At 36.3% G+C, this 23,250-nt stretch overlaps 1 protein-coding gene across 5 annotated transcripts in view; it reads left to right on the top strand.

Moving 5' to 3' along the window:
* USP3 (ubiquitin specific peptidase 3) overlaps positions 1-23,250 on the top strand; it is a 106,989-nt gene that overhangs the window by 22,014 nt on the left and 61,725 nt on the right. For 2 of the 5 annotated variants that reach the window (XM_082737246.1, XM_082737248.1), the window contains 2 exons: positions 11,310-11,370; positions 15,267-15,398. In XM_082737246.1, the coding sequence (XP_082593372.1) occupies positions 11,310-11,370; positions 15,267-15,398 (193 nt within the window). Of the gene's footprint in view, positions 1-10,229; positions 10,359-11,309; positions 11,371-12,781; positions 12,790-14,307; positions 14,329-15,266; positions 15,399-23,250 lie in introns of those variants that run through there. The other 3 variants (XM_082737247.1, XM_082737250.1, XM_082737249.1) reach the window with 3 other exon arrangements.

Genomic DNA, 23,250 nt, shown 5'->3' with positions numbered 1-23,250 from the left:
ATGTTTTGAATGTAATTTAATTTTAGGTCAGATATAGGAGGAGTTTCTGAGAGAGTTTTAACTTTAATGTGACTTATGTATATGAAATTCTTCTAGGCAAAGGAATTGTTAGCTGAAGTTCCTTTTAGTGGGTGTAAACTAAGAGAAAAAATTTTTTGAGAATTAGTAGTCATGGTATATGTGGCCATACGTTAACTGTTAGATATAATTGCAGCAACCAGAATTGACCCCTGCCAACCATTTTATTCTTTCTAATGTGTTTTTAATGGAAAGGAACTGACCATCACTGGTGCTTTCTGTTTGTTAGGCCCTTTGCTGTGCACTTTATATCTTTTGTCTCATGAAATCATTAACACAGCCATGTGAGGTAGAGGTGGTATTTGCCCTGTATTACAGATGAGGAAGCTGGCTCTGGAACCAGCTCCTGTAGGTCATAGAATAAAACTGGTAGAGCGAGAAGGTAAATTTAAAATCGCTGGTCCTGAAGCCCATGCTTGCTTCATTATATCACATGACCTCTAACATGTTTATTTTGAGTCTGTATAGTAACAGTTACATTCTTATGAGGGTAACCTAGTCATTTGGTACATTTTTATGTTAAAGAAGGAAGATTTCTTGGGGTGCCTGGGTCACTCAGTCATTAAGCATCTGCCTTTGGCTCAAGTCATGATCCTGGGGTCCTATGATAGAGCCCTGCATTGGGCTCTCTGCTCAGCAGGAGGTCTGGTTTTCCTTCTCCCACTTCCCCTGCTTGTGTTCCCTCTTTCTCACAGTCTGTCAAATAAGTAAGTAAAATCTTAAAAAAAAAAAGAGAGAGAGAGAGAGAGAGAGAGAGAGAGAGAGAGAGAGAGAGAGAAGGAAGATTTCTTTCGGCAAGAGTCAAGGGCAGGTGATTAAGGCCTCTGCCTAGTTCAACCCAGATGATCTGGAGTAGAATTCTGGTCATTGTGTCCTTCCCTCTCTTCCTCTTTCTGGGCTGGCTGTGCAACAGTTTTATGAGAACTTTAAGAGAAAAATGTGAGCACTTACTTGGAAATCTTGGGATTCTGGTTATTAGCATGTGGGCTCTTGATTCCAACTACAGAGGCCTGGGATCAGACATTGCTGTGTGAGACAGGGATCAAGTCAGGCTGGCTCAGGAGTATGTCAGAACTCAGAGCAAAGACAGAATTGGAAACAGAAATGAAGTAGGATGTTCTCAATTCATAACTGTTCAGTTTTTCAAATCGAACCTTTAGTAAAATCTGAGGTTTCCCAGAATGCTTATTAGAGAACATAATCCAGAGAGGGAAAAGGTATGAAGGCTAGGCTTGGTAGCTTTAAAGGAGAGAAAAGGAATTCTTGCAGGTGCCAATGACACTTTCTTAAGGATCTTTATTCAGAATTTGGGGTTGCTATGGAAATAGTGGTTTTTTTGAGATTTTGAAGGTTGTTTTTATAATACAGGGCAACATTAGGAGTGCTAAAGAAAGAATTAGGTTGCCTTATAGTAGTGACGGTACATCTGGATTTGAGTTATTAAAATATTAGAAGGAAAAAAAATATTGGAAGGATACAGAAAGATCCAGTCCCAAAGATGATGGCAGCTTAGTTATGATAGGCCACTTTTTACTTTTACTTTTACTTTCTTACTTTCTTACTACTTCTGTTGCAGAGGGATAGTCTAGCCCTTGCATAGTTTTGATTCTTATGGGTGGAACCTCTTGGAGGCTCCCATCCTCACTTCTGTTAAACAAGAGTGTTAATCATTTCAGTGAGTTTGGCAGGTGTGAATGATGGATGCTCTATCACTGATACCCTTCTTTCTATAAGTGGTCTTCTGATTATCTACTGCTGTATAACTATCCCACATCTTAGTAGCTTATAACAACCATTTTACTTTGCTTCTGATTTTGTGGATCATACCTCAGGAAGAACTTGGCTGGTGTTACATCTGCTGGAGTACCTGGGGCTGGAGCGTCTTCTACCAAGATGGCTTAGTAACCTGCATGTCTGCTGCTTCTGTGCTTTCCCTTTCCCAGTCCTCCCATGCCATGGTGTCATATTCTCCAAGGTCTACCCATGTGGTTTGGGTTTCTCACAGCATGTTGGGTGATCAGACTCCTTAGATGGTGGCTAGCTTTTCCAAGAGTAAGCATTCCAAGTAATAGCGAAAGGAAGCTGCCAAATTCTTAAGGCCTAGTCCTGCAAATGAATACGGAGTCACTTCTGTCTTACTCAGTTGGTCAGGGCAACTACAGAGCCTGCCAAATTCAAAGAATGAGGACACAGATCTACTTCTTGATGGGAGTAGTGTCAAAAACTTTGTGGCTATCTTTAATCTGTTACAGGGCTGCTAAACAGAAAGGAGAGAATGATTTGAGAAATATTGAATTGTGACTTTACCAGAAAACAGTTTACTTATTTAATGATTCAGAAAGACATTATGGATTGCTAAGTCTTTTTTTTTTTAAGATTTTATTTATTTGAAAGAGATCGCAAGTAGGCAGAGAGACAAGCAAAGGGAGAGGGGAAAGCAGGCTTCCTGCTGAGCAGAGAGCCCAGTGGAGGGGGGCGCTCAATCCCAGAACCTTGAGACCATGACCTGAGCCGAAGGCAGAGGCTTAACCCACTGAGCAACTCAGGTGCCCCTGAGTAAGAATGGAAGTGAGGCAGGAAAGAGCTGCCAGAAGGTGGAAAAGGTTTTAATGGGCAAAGTGTAAAGATGACCAAGATAAGCTTTGCTTCATCATTACCTTTCCTGCCTTGTCCCTAAACTCTTGGTTCTGGGATCCTGGCCTTGAGTCCCAACCTGCCATTTCTGTCCTCTTTGCATTTGGTGCTCATGCTTGGTCTCCTCCTCCTCCAGTATTTGGACCTCTGCTTAGTCTCCCAAAGTCTGCATTGGCTCACTTCTTTGGCCCTGAGCACCTCCTGTTGCTTTTTAAGAGAACTGTCCTATTTCTCTGTTCCTTGGGAACCCAATGCCCATTCCCAGAATGATCAGCACTGGAGGATGGGGGGGGGGGGTGACAGATAATGAGTTTGGTTCCATTCAGACTGCTCTGGCACCTTTGGCAGTTGCTTAAGATAACTGGATTTCTTCTTTTCTGGACTATATTATGGCCCAGTTCCTGCTCTCTCTTTATCTGACTTTACCTACTTCTTTCCCCAGTAATTTCAGAAGATTCAAGTTGAAGATAGGAGAGACTTCGGGACTTTTAGCATGGAATAGGCTTGTGAGCATATGGTTCAAATAATATTTATGGTATAAAGAAGATTATGTGCCTTGCTCTTAAATTTCTAAAAATATCTCAGTTGGAGGGTTAGTTGGGTTAGTTCTAGAATATAATTCTACTTATGTTTACTGAACTATTCATAGAATTTTTATGATAATACTGCCCTATTCTCTAGTTTTAAGAGGAATAACACTTTTGCTATTGATGCTTTTGTGTAGTGTGTGTATACCTGTGTGTGTGTGTGTGTGTTTTGAAAAAGAGCTGCAAAAATTTTCTTTTCACTGATTATATTTTTACAAACCCATAGAGTTATAAAAATCTTGGATTTTGGTTTAACTTACCACTCGTGGTTAATAGTTTAGAATAAGTCTATTTCATTAAGACAACTTTATAATACCAGTATCTTTAAATATAAGCCATTTAAATTTTTATTATAAAAGAAGGAATGTTTTCTGAAAAAAATCACTGTAATGGAAAGTAGGTCCATGTGGCTCCAATCCCTCAACCCATTCCTTTTACATAACCATTAACAGTTACCATATATCCTTCCAGACTTTTAAAAAATTTTATATAGAGGCATATAATATACACACAGAAACACATAGTATAAAATCTTTTTAAAACAAAAATGACAACCTTCTGGACTTACTGCTTTACAGCAGTCCATGCCTTCAAACAGAGTTTGGTTTCTAGTTCTGTCACTTACTAACTTAGCAAGTTACATAACTTGTCTCTGCTTCAGTTTCTTTATCGTAAAACAGGCTAAAGTATAGTGTATTCCTTACTGGATTTTAGAGGATTAAATGAAGTAATATTCTTGAAGTGGTTGCCATAGTGCCTGGCCCATAATATGTCTTGGATGAATATTAACTAGATAAAAGTGAACTTGCCTTTTTTTTTTTTTTTAAGATTTTACTTATTTATTTGACAGAGAGGAACACAGCAAGATGGGGAGCACAAGCAGAGGGAGTGGGATAGGGAGAAGCAGGCTTCCCACTGAGCAGGCAGCCTGATGTGGGGCTCCATCACAGGACCCTTGGATCATGACCTAAGCTGAAGGCAGATGCTTAACCAACTGAACCACCCAGATGCCCCATGAACTTGCTTTAAAAAAACAAAACAAAACTATATTATTAATGTTTTCTTATGGCTTGGTACTAGTTTTAGAGTGTTGAGCTTTAAAAATTTTGTATGTGTTGAGGGAGTGGTGTTCTGAGTTTTACTGTCATAGCAGCATGTTTGTTCAGTGATTCCACACACTTTCCATCCCCACAGCTGTGATGAGTTGCTGCTACTGATGGGAAATGTGGTGGGAATGTGTTTGTCTCAAGTGGTTCAAGGCAGGAAAAAAAAAGCTGAAAATCACTGGTTTAGAAAATTACACTACATTAGCAATTAATCCTTCTGTTAAGTGGAGAGTGGAGTTGGAAGACGTTTGTCTGTAGGGGAGGATGACATTATTGTTTCATTTATTTTATCCCTTGTGTTCTTTGACGAATTATATGATTAGAGGGGATATGCTTATTGCCTAGTCTTCATATTACAATGAAGAAATAGACCCAGAAGAGAAGTGATGTTCTCAGTTCTATAGCTAGTAGTGGTAGAGCCAGGACTAGAATCTTGGTCATCAGATCCTCACCTTTCTGAATTCTTAAGAAGATAAAGAGCCTCTCACTACCAGTTGAAGCAACAATTGAATAATGGATGCATTGTAAGTGGCTTGTGTGTCAGTGCTCTATGCTTGAACTATTTTGTGTGTAGAGGCACTGACTAAGTTGTGTCATAAGCATTGGTGCTTGATGTTTGGTAAGAAACAAAACTTTATAATTTCAAGAGAGAGGCGCCTGGGTGGCTCAGTCAGTTGAGAGTCCAACTCTTGGTTTTTGAGATCATGATCTCAGGGTCATGAGATCAAGCCTCTCATGGGACTCTGGAGTCTGCTTGAGATTCTCTCTCTCCCTCTCCCTCTGCTCCTCTTCCTGCTTGTGCATGTTTTCTCCCTCTCTTCCTCTCAAAAATAAATTAATTTATTAAAAAAAGAATTCCAGGAGAGATGTTGATAGGCTTTACATATCAAATGTACTCTATATTGTTAGATTCTTAATGAATAATAAGGGGATTGAAGACTAGTGGTTAGGTGGAAAGTGTAGATGCTGTTTTCTCCTATGAACTCTTTGTCTTTGGAACGCAACGTGAAAACATCTGTGTGTAAATAGGCCCTGGTACACACAGATTCCCTAGTTTGCAGTCTTTCTTATCTCTTGATAAAAGGAGCATACTGCCATTCCTTTTAGAAAAATAGTAAGGAATAAAACCACTTTGGTCTGTAGATCATTTGGATACCTTCCCTCTACCTCTGTGCCCAGTCAATTCTCACTTCCTGGTTTCTAGGCAAGTTAAAGCTTTGGGGACTTTAGGAGGAATTCATGGCATTAGCATGATTTAGAGGCTGGTGCTCTTCCATCTCTCTCCCCTGCCCACCATATGTGTTACTGTCTCTACCTTCTCAAAGGTGGGCTCTAGTTCAGGAGAGGATCAAGACTTTCCTCTTCCTCCAAAAAGGCCCTGTTGCCAAATTGCAGACCTGGTGGCTGAGGTGAGAACAGGGCGAGAAGATGGTTCTAAGGCCATAGCAGAAGGAGGAGAGTAGAAGGAGCCTAGTTAGTACCAACTTCTGGGCTGAGATGCCTGAGCTTAGAAAAGGGACACTGAGTTTGTGGTTGGAAGAATCAAAGCAAATGGGAGAGATTGCTGGAAAAAAGAGTAACTTTGGCAACATATTCTAAGTAAAAGGAAAACTCTGTTTATGAGATCCAGTGATCCTGTTGTGGCCAAGTGTAACAGTATGAGAAATACACTGCCCAGCTTTCTTGCTGTGACCATCACCTTGAAGTGTGATTAAGTCTAATAAAAAGAGTCCTAATAAGTTCTTAGACTTACCTTTTTTTTCTTTAAAGATTTTATTTATTTATTTGACAGAGAGAGAGAAGGAACACAACCAGGGGGAGTGGGAGAAGGAGAAGCAGGCTTCCCACTGAGCAGAAAGCCCAATGCAGGGCTCGATCTAGTACCCTGGTATCATGACCTGAGCTGAAGGCAGACGGTTAATGACTGAGGCACCCGGGTGCCCCTAGACTTATCTTTTTGAACTTCTCTAAGTTCCCATCCTTATAATTCTTTCTGTCAAGTTCTAACATTTAACATTAAAAAAAAAAAAACCTTCAGCTTAATATTTTTATATTTTACCGGAAAGCTTAAAAACATTTTTATTGACCATGTGTGGTTTTAAAAAAAAATACATATACACAGTTGACCCTTAATCAATACAGGTTTGAACTATATGGGTCTACTTATATGTGGATTTTTTTCAATTAATATAGTGCAATACTGTAAATGTATTTTCTTTTCCTTAGGATTTTCCTAATATCTTCTTTTCTCTAGCTTACTATATTCTAAGAATATGGTATCTAATACATATAACATACAAAATATGTATCAATGGACTATTTATGTTATTAGTAAATCTTCTGGTCAACAACAGGCTATTAGTAGTTGAGTTTTGGGGGAGTCAGAAGTTATATGTGGATTTTTAACTCTGCGGGGGTTGGGACTCCTAACCCCTCCATTGTTCCAGGGTCAGCTATACATTTTAGTTAGTTACGTTACAGTTCACATAGAGTTTTATAGAAGAGCCTGAAAACCTCTAATGCTGTTTCCATGGGAAATATGTTCATCCTACAGATAAACCTTTGAAACTCATCTTCCTATAAATTGAGACTACCTTTTATAAGAGAGTGCCCCTTAGGTGATAAAATGAATAATTTTAAGATTATTTATGATAGTCTTTTATTCATGTTATGTCCTGTTCTGTTCTTTTTTTTTTTTTCTTTAAGATTTTATTTATTTATTTGACAGAGAGAGATCACAAGTAGGGAGAGAGGCAGGCAGAGAGAAGGAAACCTGCTCCCCACTGAGCAGAGAGCCGATGTGGGGCTCGATCCCAGGACCCTGAGATCATGACCTGAGCCAAAGGCAGAGGCTTAACCCACTGAGCCACCCAGGCACCCTGCCCTGTTCTGTTCTTAACAATAATTGAATATTAACAATAACTGAATAAAGCCAATATTTTTCATCCTATTTTATATTGTTTTGAGTACATCAAAGGTTCTTAATTTGAATAAGGTGAATATTCCCCAATGCAGTACAATTAAGTGGCTTCAGAATGCCTCATTATACCCTATTCTATGTATCATACCCTATTCTATGTAGCTTTTTAGCTTTCACATGTCTTTCTGGTATTAAAAGTATTAAGCTCTCAGAAAGTACTGTCATTTAAATAGCCAAGACCAACTGTCCTATCACATATTTTTAACTTTCTTATTATAAATATTCATGATAGAAGAAGTCCGGTTTCTTAACTCAGAAAGGGAACTTTTGAGATTTACTAAAAGGCACAGTCACTTGTTTGCATGTTTTTAAAAGTCAGTACTTTTTCCCTTTTACTCTCTTTTTTCATGCCTGTCTAAAGTACCTGTTCATTTAACTACTTATTTTATTGAAGTAAAATTCATAAAACATAAAATTAACCATTTTCAAGTGGATAGTTCAGTGGCATTTAGTACATCTACAACCACCTCTGTCTAGTTGTAAGACACTTTCATCATCCCCAAATAAACCCTATACCTATCAAGCCATTATTCCCCAATTTTTTCTCCCCTCAGCCTCACGGTGCCATTTTAAAATTTGAAATTGAGAAATTAAAAATTAATCAAACTTTTTGAGGCAACTGAGATATTATAAGACTAAATATAGAGTACACTGTTCTAAATTCAATAACATGCAGAAATGCATTTAATATACTGACAGTGGAGGGACTCCTAGGTGGCTCAGTTGATTGAACATCTGCCTTCAGCTCAGGTCATGATCTTGGGGTCGTGGGACTGAGCTTAGCATCTAGCTGCATTGGGCTCTCTGCTCAGTAGAGATTCTCTTCCCTCTTTCTCTGCCCCCCACTAGTGCTTGCTCTCTCTTTTTCCTCTATTTCAAATAAATAAATAAATAAAATCTTTTAAAAAATAATATATTGGTAGTGGAGAAATTAGAACATGAAATTGTATGTGGTATGTGTTGTATTTTTCCAACTATAAGGGGGAACAAAAGAACACTTGGTAGAAAACACACCAAAGTAGTAGTGATTTTGCTCTAGATTTTCTTTTTCTCATTTAAAGGAGGAAAAAAATCTTCCATAATTAAAATGAAAACAAACTCTAGATAGTTAAAAACTTGAACCTAAACTTACTATTGTAACGTAATTTTTTATTTCAGGTTAATATTAAACTTCAACAGCTTTTTTTTCCAGATTGAATTATGGCGTTCCTTAGAGAAAAAAAGATTTGTTGGAGAAACAAAACAATAATATTCTTTTCAGTCCTCCAAATTATCTCAAACTGTGAATACCTATTTCAAGTAAACTGTGTTCTTATTTATTTATTTTTAAAAAGATTTTATTTATATATTTGACAGAGATCACAAGTAGGCAGAGAGGCAGGAAGAAAGAGAGAGAGAGGAGGAAGCGGGCTCCCTGCTGAGCAGAGAGCCCGATGCGGGACTTGAGCCCAGGACCCGGAGATCATGACCTGAGCCGAAGGCAGCGGCCCAACCCACTGAGCCACCCAGGCGCCCTCTAATTTATTTTTTTAAATATACTTTATAGAACTTTCTTTTTAAACTATAAAACATTATATTTCTTTAAAACTTTTAATTCAATTCATTAATTTAGTTAATTAACATATAATGTATTACTGGTCTCAGAGGTAGAGGTCAGTGATTCATAATCTTTTATAATACCCAGTTCTCATTACATCACATGCCCTCCTTAATGTCCACCACCTGCAACCTTTAGTTTGTTTCCTATGATTAAGAGTCTCCTATGTTTTGTCTCCCTCTGTGATTTTGTCTTGTTTTATTTTTCCTTCCCTTCCTCTGTGCTCCTCTGTAAAAAAAAATCACATTCTTGTTAGTATAAGTCAAATACCACAGGGGTGTACAAATAAAAAGCCAACAGTCTCCTCTCACATATGGTCTTTTCTTGTTCCTGCTTATAATAATTGTTGTTAGCAGTTTGGAAGGTGTTCTTAGCCTTTCAGTCATGTAGCTTACATGCAAATATAATAAAACTGGACCCAATTGAGTAAAAAACTCAAATGCCTTCAGGATGACTCCGGCAATTAATGTAAATGTGTGAATATACTAAGGACAGGTAGGACCCTTGCTTGCCAGAAGGGAATTTTACCATGCAATTTTCATATTCAAAAATAGTTAGAGGGGCGCCTGGGTGGCTCAGTGGGTTAAAGCCTCTGCCTTCGGCTCAGGTCATGATCCCAGGGTTCTGGGATGGAGCCCCACATTGGGCTCTCTGCTTGGCAGGGAGCCTGCTTCCCTCTCTCTCTCTCTCTGCCTGCCTCTCTGCCTACTTGTGACCTCTCTGTCCAAAAAAAAATAGGGCCCTTCGCTGGCCAGACAGGCAGCATCCCTTGTGCTGTGTATCATTGTGCTTTCCTAGTTTTCCTTGCCCACCTCTTCCCTCCCAGACAAATACAGAATGAATGTATGTCAGAGATTTATTTAACTCATTAATGAGGAAACCAGCAGGATGTTAAAGCTGATTCTAAAAGCATTTGAGGAATTGAGTGAATGCAGGTATTGAAGAAAGAACATTGAAATGAATAAACTCAATATAAAATTGGTTAATGTCCTACTGGGTGGTAAAACCATTACCTTTGGAGGGTGCTGGAGAGATATTATCTCTACCAAATAAAAATCTGTAAAAAAAAAAAAAACCAAAAACCTATTAACTTCATAGAATTTGGGTCCTAATCAAAAGTAAACAGCAGATCAAACTATAATTAAATATATTTGGGAGGACCTATTAAACAATGTTTCATTATACATTAAAAGGGCTTACAGTTCTTGATGAACCTTATTTCCAATTTTGGTTAATTTTTCTTACAGGGAGAAAGGCCTGTAAGGCAAGAGCAGTATAGTAGGGACCAGAACTTGGAAGAGCTTGGTGTCTTAAACTAGGAAACTAGGAAATTTGAAATTTCAACAAGTGTTTATTGAGCACATACTACATGCCAGGTAGTGAATTTATTATACTCCTGAATTTATGGTTGTGTTGTGGTGCCTCTCCCATACCCCTCATATGTGGACTTGTGGTTCTTAGGGCGTTGTATTAGGTAGTCACCGGGGAAGCTACTTTTCCCAAAATACACATGTTCTTTGTCCTCTGTCCCGATCCCAATGTAGATATCTTGCCTGAGTAGAACATACATGTTTTGAAATAGCTTTTCAGGTGATTTTTATGTCCCTTCCCTTTTGAAAATCATTCCTATATTTATTGGGCTTTTTTTTTAGGTTGAATGAGTAAACTGCAAGCAGAATTATAATCAATATTTTTTAAGTTTTCATTCCTTTCTTATCTGCCTCATCCCTGTAATACTAAAACTAAAATAATTAATGTCTTGGTTATATCCTCAGTAAGAATTAAATGCAGTTGTCAAATTTAGAATTGTATTTCATGCAAGCAAGACGTAAAGTTGGGAAGAACTGGATTTAGTTTTCCTAATTGTATCTTTAGGTTATGCCTCTCATTAAGTAAACTGAAAAAGTTGTCATTTATAATAGTATATAATCTGCCTGGCAAAGACGTGTGATTAAAAAATTAGACTTAAAAAAATTTTTTTAAGAGAAAATAGACTGTCATTAGCTTGTTGGAGACCATGGCAAAAAGAAATAAGTAATAAAAGAAAAAAGTGTGTATGTGTTTAACTTGTGGTTGAAGTATTTGAGTTGAGCCAACAATTAAAATGAGCAGCCGTTGTGGACATGCATTTCAGTTCTTTTAATATAACTTTAATTAGGCAGCCTTTCTGTGTAAATGCACTCACAAAGCAGAGATTTGTGATTTCAGTACACCTAAGCAGCCATGGAATTTATAACCTAATCACAGGATATGATATTACAGATTAGGGGAGAAACTGGGAAGTAACATGATACAATTGGTATATTGTGTATTTTTCTTTTTATTAGTGTGCCGCTCCAACAAAAGCCCCTGGGTCTGTTTGACTTGTTCAAGTGTCCATTGTGGAAGGTAGGTGACATTACTTCACTACCCTACTTGCTTTTTTCAATTTGCCTTTAAGCTTTATGTCAAAGTTTTAGTGACTTGGATTTATTAGCACCATTGCTTAATTATTGTATGTAATTCTCTGAAAGTCTTCCCTTTCCCAATAGTCTGTTTGCTCAGTGTTACAACAGAGAAAAATCTAGAGGGAAAAACCTTTATATTGGTACTCAGAAGAATTAATTTTGATGATCAGATAATCTAGTAATATTTGATTGAAAAGATGAAATGAGGAAACTTTGAATTCTTTAAATAAAAGTTTACATTATGGTTGTTTGTTAAACTTTTTAATAGGGTAAATTTAAGCATATACAAAAGTATAGAGATAATATAATTGAACCCCATGATTTTCATCACCCAGCTTCAACAGTGATTAATACCTTGCCAAACTTGTTTCACCTATTACCTATACTGTACTGATTTCTGAATCAAATTCCAGATATCACATCATTCTTAAAACAACAGAATGTTTATAGATACAGGAATTCCCTGGAAAATGATCTTGTTAATAGAGTTCATTATCTATTGCTGCCTAAAATGTACCAAATGTTTCATTGTTCATTAAGACATTTTTGTTTTCAGGGCCTTAACATCTCCTACCCCCCAAATCTTGTTCAAGCCTGAGCATTTCCTCCCCTTTCTTGGCTTCAAAATGATGTTACATAAATACTTTAGTAACTTTTTTCTTCAAACTCAAACTAAAAAATCAATCTTTGCATTCTTTTTTCTTTTTTAAAAGAATTTGTTTATTTGACAGAGAGAGAGACAGGGAGAGAGGGAACACAAGGGAGGGGGAGTGGGAGAGGGAGAAGCAGGCTTCTCACTGAGCAGGGAGCCCAAGGCAGGGCTCCATCCCAGGACCCTGGGATCCTGACCTGAGCTGAAGGCAGCCACTTAAAGACTGAGCCACCCAGGAGCCCCTCAACCTTTGCATTCTTTCAGCTTGACAGCACATTTATTTCTATTGCTCTTTTAACTTAGAAAATCCACTTCGAATTTACTTAGAAGTTAATAGCTTAGCAGCAAGAGAATAGGAAATCAAACTGTCACACACGCTGAAATCTACATTGTATTTGTTAGGACTATTTCCCCATTATTTTTAAACCCTCATTGCATGAATAAAGCATCTGTGTTCAGTTAACTTTTGATTTTTCACATTTTGAGTCATGGAATTGAGTATTTTTTTTCCATGTACACTTAAAAGTACCTTTGTAAAATGTTAACTGTATATCTTAATTGTGGCTGTTGTGGCTTTGAAGTCTCTAGGATTTGGGGAACCTGAAAATACTTTGTACAGATAACATTTTTTTTTTTTTAAAAGAAGACAAGTAGAAGCACTTAAATTCTGCATTTGAAGAGACAGATTCCTCTCCTAGATTTTGAGAGGTGAGAATTATAATGCAATAAAATTTATATAGTTCTGTTCTCTAGTTGTCTCATAGTGCTCTACGACCTAAATCTTGAAGGTCCTATGTTAACAAAAAGACCTTACAGACTCTCAAAAATTGGAGAGGTTAATGTTCTTAATAGCAAGGGGCAAATAGTTCTCTAAGTAGGTTTTGGAAAAATAAATTGAAAAATTTCTAGACTCTGCAGGTAGTCTGTTACCAATTGTAAGCAGTCTTAAGTTTAGAAATTCAGCATAGTTTCAGAGAAATATGATTAAGTAGATTAAACAGTGAGAGTAGCTTGTATTTGGATCTTCTTTTTACATAGCTGATTGATTAATTTTCTTTTTTCATGTGATCCTGGATGTTGATTGCCAGGGATTCTGATTTTTCAGTAATTGTAGACCAGTTTCCTGCAGAAAGTCTTAAGCTGAATATTCCTTCAATTTATCAGTAGCATATTTGGGTTGTATATTCCATCGGCCTTCACAACATCATCCCATTTATTTTTCAAATTCTTATGATTGTGGTTAGAAATCTGTGGCATATATATTGATGGTTTTCCTTTTTAGACCAAATTGTTCAGTTAAAATCTAAAATTAGATGAGGGAAATATTTATCCAGTTTATCATAATTGGTAACTTCTGAGTGGTATATTTGAATATTGGCCAAAACATTGCAGTAATATAATATTAATTATCAGCAATAATATTATATTAATATCAACAGTAATATACTTCTTGCTTACAATGCTTACAATAAACATCTAGTACATTGAGACTATAGTGTGGTGATTAAATGACCTCTATGTACTATGTACAGATGATCAGTTTTTGAAGACCTGAGAGTAGTGATGCCTTATGATTATATCGTTTAGTATTGATTTTTCTTTGATTTTGAAGGTGCTCATTATAATTACTACTTTTGTTTCTCATGGCACAGTATGAATTATATAAGCATAGGAAATTGAGCTGATTAGATATGGAACCTACACAATGCCTTGGAGTTTACCTTTTAAATTATGTTTTGGGTGTTTCTTGACCTACATGTGCTTAATATGACCACTTCCTAAACAATTATATTGTACAAATTCTGAATAAATAGTAATTAAGCATATAAAGGAATACGTGAGTAAAATAATTACCAACATCCATTCATTCATTTATGCATTCAGATCCATGAATTTCTTAATTTAATCAGCTAAGAACTCATGAAGTCTAAGTACTATTATCTCCATCTTACAGATGAGAAAATGTAAGTGCAAAGCTACTTTTGAACTCAGGCAGTGTAATTTTGGGGCTTATACTCTTAACCATTATTTTATTTTAAAATTGATTTTAGTTTACTTTTGTGGACAGAGGATCCATATACACATGGTTTTTCGTTATGTTTACTATAGTGAATAAAATGGGGAAAAATATGATCAAAATCTAAGTTGAGGTTAGTATTGCCTCTGATGCTTCCAGCTTTCCTAGGGCAGAGGCTGAGCCTGAAGTTTGTCTTCCCTATTTACCCCAGATGTTCTGCTTTCCCCAAGGTGAGTGTTGCTCCTGGTATAATGAAGGTGCCTCATGTCAAAACTTTAACTCTCTATGTTTATTTTGGTACCATTTGACCAACATTTGTTTTGACTGACTTTTCAATAAGGTTTTGCCGTCTGTAAATTTACTACTTTCTAGGAACTGGGAAGTTCTGTTTTATAAGGGTCTTCACAGTACTGGCCAGTTACAACATCATACAGTAATTAAGTGGAGGTTTAGAGGAACTTGGGTGTATGCCCTGTGCATTATTTCAGTTTCCTTCTGCTTTCTGTAATGTACTGATTTATTAAGTCTAGTTGGAAAGTGTTAGAAAATTGTTATGAATAGAGTCAACCTTTGATTATCTTTGTCCATGTAAAGAAATGGTTTATATAAGCTTAAGATGATTTGTACTTTGTATGTTTCTAAACAAATGTGTTTCCATATGAGTGGAGATAATTATTTAGGCAGTTGAATAAAATATCTAAAGCTATATTGATGAGAAAGAGAAGATTATGCCTGTTTCCTTATCTGACTTTCTCCTTTTATATTAAGCAGCAGCCCAAGTGCAGTCTAAGAGTGATTTAGTTTTCAAATCTTGCCTTTGAGAATAACCTGAGTTGGTTAGCAGTCTGAGAAAATCTTAAAAAAAGGAAAAAAGCTATCAGCAAAGGGATTGATAAGTGATAATATCTGTGATATTGAAACTGATTTGCATAGATGAGCCTTTCCTTGCCTGGCCCTAATCTTCTGTATAATTAAAAGTCGACTGTCATGTTTGATTGCAAAAAAGCATATTTTAAGCACTCCACTTAATCACTAACTAATTGAATGCTCTTTATAGGACTGAATGCTCTTATAAGGAGGAATTCTTTCTCATTCTCATTTTATTATCATGTGTTAACTTCCAAAGCAATATGTAGATTAAAATAAAATTTTATTTGGTTTTTGTAAGGTATGTGAATGGCCATGCAAAAAAACATTATGAAGATGCACAAGTACCCTTAACTAATCATAAGAAATCAGAAAAGCAAGATAAACCTCAGCATACAGTATGTATGGATTGCAGTAGCTACAGTACATACTGGTAAGTATTAATATTTTCTGGAGATGATATTTCTTACTCAGTGTGTGCAAGTGTTTTTTGCATTTTTCTCACTCTTTCCCCTCCCCTATCAATCTCTAAACCTTTTGCTACTGCCATTACCTCCTTTTAGTTTCGTTAGGATGCATAGGGCATTGGAGCCATCAGGAAAGCCTGTCCTTATTCATTCAGATTTTACTGGGCATTGTTCCCTTCAACTTCTGGGCCTCCTCTTTCCCACCCCTCTGTTCCCTGTTCATCCTGATAAGCTTCAGGGCAATGAAAAGTATTTCTTTGTGGTTCTTTATAATTATTTTTCTTTTCTTATTTTGTTTTTAATTGAAGAATAATAAGATAAACACTTGTGTTCAAAACAAAACAAAAACCTAAGCCCATGTTTTTACTGTCCAGTTAACAATTTGTTATATAATCTTGAAAATGTAACTTCTTGGTTTAAAAAACTGTTTTGACAATCTCCCTTCTCCCAGCACAGATCCTCTGTTCTCCTCTGTAGATTAAGAATTTCATGTGTAGCTTTTCAGGCTTTTTTTTTTTTTTTTTTTTTAATTTAAAGTATCACATTCTTTAAAAGGAGATTGGAGGCCCTATTCTCTCTTTGTAATGTAATATATATGTCTGTTTTGTATAAATGACAATGAAATAAGTATTGATTTTTGTGACTACTTAGAACTAGGTTATTTAGGTTACAGTAATGTTAAATAATTCATATTCATTTGCTATGCTTAGATGGTCAGTGTTTCTTGCAGTTTTAACTTCAGTGTGAAGCAAATTTTTTTCCTTGACTAGTAAATTGTGACAGATAATTCTTTACTTGCTTTAAAGCGTTTACTCTCAATTAAAAAGGTTTTTGGCATTGAAGGGAAAAAAAGTCATTTAAAAGATCCCTTTGGAGATCCTTTTTGACCATCCAGCCCTTAAATGTCACATGAAAGCAGTACGGGACAGGAATGGGGATTTAAAATCTAAAGATCACTTTTGATTTACACTCTACTGGAGTTTTATGCTAATCTTTTCTACATCATTCTTAGTTGATTGTTGTATTATAGAAAAATGTCCATCAAAAGGAAGAAAGAGTGCCTTCCTATTTTAAAATTTTTGCAAATTTAACATTATTACTTTGTGGCTTTTGAATGAAATACCTTAAGGTTTAGTCATTCAAACCACTACTCTTTCAGTGAGAGATGTGCAGACCTGGAAGAGAGAGAAGCTAGAGGTAGATTTTTTTTTTCAATAAAAATGAAAATCTTCCCAAGATTTTCACACACAGGCTAGTGCTCAGTTTGCTGTCATTTCCTCTTGTAAAATGCTACTTCCTATGAAAGGTAAGCATTAACCAGGCTGTTAAAGTGTTCTCATTAGTTTTTCCCTCTTTCCCTTAGGAAACTTACATACTAGAATGACAGAGCTACCTGACAGAACCATATGTTTCTTTAAGACTTAACTTTTAGAGATCAGAATTTAAGATCATTCTTTAGGTATAATTCACAATCATTGTTGTAAGTCATGTCAGCCTGTATGTACCAGACGTTGAAAACATTCATTCTTCTTGATTTTCAGTTAGCAGTTAGCAGTTAGCATTAGCAGTTAGCAATTGCTAAATGGGTAAGTTTGGAAATACAGTTAAATTTCTGTGTGCTATAACAAGTTTGCATTTGGGTTTTCTTCCAATTGGTAACATTATGAGGAAATAGTAACTCTTTTAGGAAATTTTAAAACTTATCTTAACGGAGTAGAATATGTCTCTTTAAAACTATAGGTTACATACTTCAGTTCTTCATTTATAAGAATATACTTTTTGCATTTTGTAGGAGTACCTTTATTAACTAGGATTGGAATTTGATTTGTTTTATGTTGGTATAATATGCTAAAGTACTTGAGGTTCCATGGCTGAATTGTAATTAAATGGCAGATCTTGGACTTTGGGGAGTACATACCATGGTGGAGGCTTCTTGGGCAACTGCATCTTTTGTGTGAAGTTATATAGAGGGGCAAATGTTTGGACACTCAGAGCTTCTGAAATGCAGGAAGGGAACTGCAGCTGGTCACATTACTGTGTCATATGTAGGTTTAAGAACAAAATGCCCAGGGAATCACCATGTAGCATTACACTGATGCCTTAAAAGAAATCTATGATAATTACAAATTAATAAAGGTGTAGTCTAAATTAACATTTTCCTCACACCTCAGCATGATTAAAAAAAAAACCAAAATGAAAAAAGATTTCTTCTTCTGTATGAATTTGTGTGTGTTGTTTTCTAGTATGCCTCAGTAATTTCACTTAATTCAGTTTATCGTTTCCTTGCACATAAGTTTCTTATGGTTAGACTCAGTGATTTGCTTCAGAGGTAAAATATTGGTGCATTAGTTTTGACCTATTTGATTATTGTTATGCTTGTAGTCAAAATCTTTTGACTTCAGGTATTGTTAAAGCTCCTTTTCCACATGCTCTCTGCCCTAAAGAGGTTGAAACATGCTCTGAGGCTTATAGTTTATCCTTTTTTCCCCTTTCCAAGAGTCCCTGCCCTGTCCTATCTTAGCATATCCTTTGTGAAGTTACCACTGAACTTGTCCCCACTCCGAGCTTCACTTGTAGCTGGATGTAATCTCTCCTAAACTCATAGTTCTTAGGATACTTGTAATTTCCTGCTGAACATTAGGTTATTCGTAAATGTCCTTGTGGACTGCAGGAACCGTATGTCAGATGATATCTTCCATAGTACTCAATGTCTGGTGCAGAGTAGGCAATATATTGTATTGTTGGAAAGATTGTATTTTATGTATCTTCCAAAAATGGGGAAGGTTACACCAAATCTATAATACTTTTCCTCTGATCATCTTGGAGGACTGAGGAACCACAGACCATCTTTCTTGAAGAAGATGTAAATTGTAGCTTGTGTGAGCTATTTCACTTACCTCCCAAGAGGGACACTCTGCTGTAAAGCAGTTCCCTTCACTTCTCACATGAACAGGACATCTGGAAGAAGCACATATTAACCAAACAGAACAACATAAAATGGGTCACTGTTTCAAAAGAGGGAAAACAACACCAAAAGGAGTAATTCTGATTTGACACAAACCTACTTCTTTAGGAGCTAAGTCAGCTTGAGTTTAGAGGTAAGTGAAGATTTCTATAAAAATGAAAATCTCCCCAAGATGTTCACACAAGGGCTAGTGTTCACTTTTATTATGTGTTAAGTGATATTTCCTTTCCTCCCACCCCAGCTTCTCTCTCCAGTCAGTAAAAATGGAATTGTATATGGTATACATTACTGTATCAAAAATAAACTATGATTAAATTTAGGAACTTTTATTTGATTTCTTATGTAAATAGGCATTTGGAATTAACAGTTTTAAAATGCTGAACAGATAACTTTTGATATCTGACATAGTCTTGTCAACTCTGATCCTTATCAGTAGTAACCGAATTTCTGATAATGCAAAAATATTAAAGGAATATTAAAAGAAAATAAAACAAAATGAAAAAAAATTTTATATATTCTTAAAGATTATATTTATTTATTTGACACACAGAGAGAGATCACAGGTAGGCAGAGAGGCAGGCAGAGAGGGGGATGCAGGCTCCCTGCCCAGCAAAGAACTCAATGTGGGGCTTGATCCGAGGACCCTGAGATCATAAACTGAGCCAAAGGCAGAGGCTCAACCCACTGAGCCACCCAGGTGCCGCTAAAATGAAAAATATAAAACTAAACTACTAGGCAGGGTAATGTTTTAATCCAACAAGGAAACGTGAGATGTGGATCAATTTGTTTAGAAAAAAGACTTATATTTCACATTTTTAAAAAACATATTTATTTATTTTAGAGTGTGGTGGGTTGGGGGTTTGGGAGATGGAAGAGCAGAAGAAGAGGGAGAAGCTCAAGTAGATGAGCCCCATATGGTGTTCAGTCCTGAGACCCTTAGATCACAACCTGAGTTGAACCAAGAGTCACATGCTTAACTGACTGCCATAAGGTGCCCCAGCATTTCAGATTTTAAACACCTCTAACAAATAACCAGTTTTGACTAAAACTAATAAAAATAAAGTTCTTATTTGTGGACTTAAATTGATTCCAAATCATTTTCAAGGGAAATTATGATTAAATATTGAAAAGGAGGGGGAAAAGGTAAAAAACAAGTGACGTGCTTGGGTGGCTCACTGGATTAAACATGGAGCTTTTGATTTCAGCTCAGGTTAGGGTGGTGAGTTTGAGCCTATGTTGGGCTCTGCAGTGGGTTCTTTCTCCCCCCCCCCCTTTTCACATGTGTGCACACACGCTTGTCCACTGTCTCAAAAAAAGAAAAAGTAAAAAGGGGAAAATCTTTACACTATCTTTATAAACAATTTGGTATGAGTTTTCAGTGTTTTAAAGATTAGAGAACAGGAAGGGTTTTGCTTATTTAAATACAGTATTTTTGAAGTTTAAAAAGAACTTTTTCAATAGAGGTGGTTTGAAAACATGAAAGGCTCTTCCTTAATAAGCTAGTACTTGTCTGTTTTTAACAAAGGATATAGGTTTTCTCTGCAGGTGTTCTTCAAATTTCCCAAAATTGGCTTATTTGATGGCAATACATCAGAATTTAATAAAAGAGAATTTAAAATAAGCTTGCTGTGTAAGTTCTTTTGGTTTTAACTTTCCTTGGTTTGAAAAGATGAAGTCACTAGAATACAAGCTTTTTTTTTTTTTTTTTCCTGTGATCGTAGGTTTTGTAATAAAACTAGAGGTCAAATTTGCCTCCGAATGTCACAGTATTACAGGGGAATGAAAAGGAATTTAAAACGTAATGATGGCTCTGCCATTGCCCTTCTTGAAGGGTACTTTTTGTGTAAAAGTTTTCATTTTGTTTTGAGAGGATTTTGTTTATTAGTGTTATATACAGGTTACTGTTTAAAGATCACTTTGTAGGGATACCTGGGTGGCTCAGTCGGTTAAGCATCTGACTCTCGATCTCAACTGAGGTCTTGACCATGAGTTCAAGCCCTGTGTTGGGCTCCACGCTAGGCATGGATCCTACTTTTAAAAAAAAGGTTTTTTGGAGGTGCGTGGGTGGCTCAGTTGGTTACTTCTCCTTCTCCCTCTACTCCTCCCCTTGCTCGTACTCTCCCTCTCGTTCGCTCTCTCTGTCAAATAAATAAAATCTTTAAAAAAATGTTGTTTTTTTTTAATACAAAAGATTTTTACCAAACAAGCCCTATAAGATAATAAAAGAACACAAATACCGGTGACAGGCTTTCCTACTCTGATCTCATTAAACACATGACAAGATAAAAATATTGGCTATTTAATGAAAACACAGACTAGGGGCACCTGGGTGGCTCAGTGAGTTAAGCCTCTGCCTTCAGCTCAGGTCATGATATCAGGGTCCTGGGACTGAGCCCCAAATTGGGCTCTGCTCAGCAGAGAGCCTGTTTCCCTCTCTCTCTCTGCCTGCCTCTCTGCCTACTTGTGATCTCTCTTTGTCAAATAAATAAATAAAATCTTAAAAAAAAACCACAGACTAGTCAGATTTGATAACCTGGATAAAAAGCTGAAGCTATAAGAAATGAATTTATATCTATTGTGATTAATGTCGTATCTCACCCTATGTGTATATTATACTTTGAGATATTTATTAAATCATAGTGTGAAGATGTCCTGAATAGGACATTTTCAAATAGTTTATGTCATCTCTAGCTTATTCTTTTAAGATGTTTCTTTTTTTTTTTAATATTGTACACATTAATTTAGATTTACTTATGTATGAAGTCTTATATAGAAGCATGTATAAATATGTTGGGGGTAGTGGATGCTCAGTTCTTTGGTTTGCTTTTTAATCTGATTAGGTGCCTCATGAATCTAATTTGAAGATTTCTTCTTAATAGAGTAGTGTTTTATATTTTAGAATTGGGAGGGTCATGCAGTGCAGGGGAAAAAGTAGGAAACAAGTGTTTCTAAAATTAGAATTTAAAAAGAGTAAACCCATATTAAATTTTAGGATAAGAGAATGATTAAGTCATGCTGTATGTTTTCATTTTTGGAAAATGGGAAAGAAAGCACAGATGGGGATGACCAAGTGAGGAATTTTTCAATGATTTTATTTGAGACAAAGAGCGTGCATGAACGCAGGCACACAAGCTTGAGCAGCGGAAAGAGCAGAGGGAAAGGGAGAGAATCCCAAGCCTACTCTATCCAGAGGGTGAAGCCCTCTGTCAGGCTTGATCTCACCACCCTGGGATCACCACCCCAGCAGAAACCAAGAGTAGGTCACTTAACTGACTGAGCCACCCAGGCATCCAAGTGAGAAATGTTTTTGCCATTAAACAGGTGAATGGTGCCACATGGAAAATATTGAGGATGGATAAAGGAGTTGGTGTAAATAGGATGACAGCTTAAATCTGAATATAAAGCAGGTAATACAGAAGACAGAGAAGAAAATATAAGTAAAGCTATATTGTGGAACCATCAAATACTATACCTTAATTTAGCTATAGATACCTATGGATCTGAATGTCACCATATAAGGGGGTAGAGTGAGGGAGATCACACACTGAAGGAAATAACTAAAATATAGAATAGGGGCACCTGGGTGGCTCAGTGGGTTAAGCCTCTTCTTCTTCAGCTCAGGTAATGATCTCAGGGTTCTGAGATTGAGTCCCGCATCAGGTTGTTTGCTCAGCGGAGAGCCTGCTTCGCCCCACCCCCCTGTCCCACCTGCCCCTCGCCTACTTGTGATCTCTGTCAAATAAATAAATCTTTTAAAAAAATATGTAGAATAGAATGTTAGTTGAATTGGAGAAGAAAAAAGATGGGTTTGGGGGAAATTATAGACAGAAAAATAGAAAGGATTGAACATAATTAGATGTTAGAAATTAGAAATAGTGAAAATCTAAAAGTATATACATAAAGAATCAATGTAATCAAGGAATTGGATAATTTTATTTTGTTCTTTTTTTGAGTAAGCGCAATGTGAAATAAAGCTGTGATTTTATCCACTTTTTACCTCCCTGATTATATAGCAGTGTAAGTAACTTGTGTTTCTTATGAAAATTTATCTGCTACTTGAGGTATGTTCTTTCAGCACAAGGTGATAATTTTTCTTTTAACACCACTGTACATGTATATTCCATACTGTATGCTTAATTTCTTTATTAACTATTAGCTTAATTTAAAGCTAAGATCGTTTTGGCTCAAGTAATTTGGATTTAAGACTAATCTTCATATAGCCAAGATGATAGTGTGGTTTGTTTCAAGTAAAGAAAGATACCAATCCTCCTCCTACACCTTGCTTTTTTTATATCCTATTTCTTTGACATCACTAATATGTTGTCTGATATGATTTTGAATGTTTTCTTTTGTCTTTAATGTTCAAATTACTTACCTTTTCTTAAACAGTTCTTTGTTTTCTTTCTCAAAAGAAAAGTGAACCTTTTCCTTATCCGATAAGTAGTCTATAGAAGTAGAGGTCATCTTTACTTGAAGAATCATCTAAAATCACTAAACAAAAACTTTTCTTTTTAAAGATTTTGTTTATTTATTTGACAGAGAGTGTGCACAGGCAGGGGGAATGGCAGGCAAAGGAGAAGGGAGAAGCAGGCTCCCCACAGAACAAGGAGCCTGACATGATTCAGGATGCTAGGATCATGACTAGGATCATGACCTGAGCCAAAGGCAGATGTTTAACCTACTGAGCTGCTGAAGCGCCCCTAAACAAAAACTTTAAGTATAAATTTAACAACCTAAAATTTTGTTGTATAATATAGGTAGTTCTTGACTTGTTTGTTAGACACGTGAAGTCCCATGTGAATGAGATGCTAAACCCTGGACCTCCTCTCCTAGCAAAGTACTAATCAGGTTAT

This window comes from Mustela nivalis (genome assembly GCF_964662115.1).
Source record: "Mustela nivalis genome assembly, chromosome: 6".
NCBI lineage: Eukaryota > Metazoa > Chordata > Mammalia > Carnivora > Mustelidae > Mustela > Mustela nivalis.
Note: the sequence above shows the minus strand (reverse complement) of the source record. Positions and strands in the feature narration are given on the sequence as shown.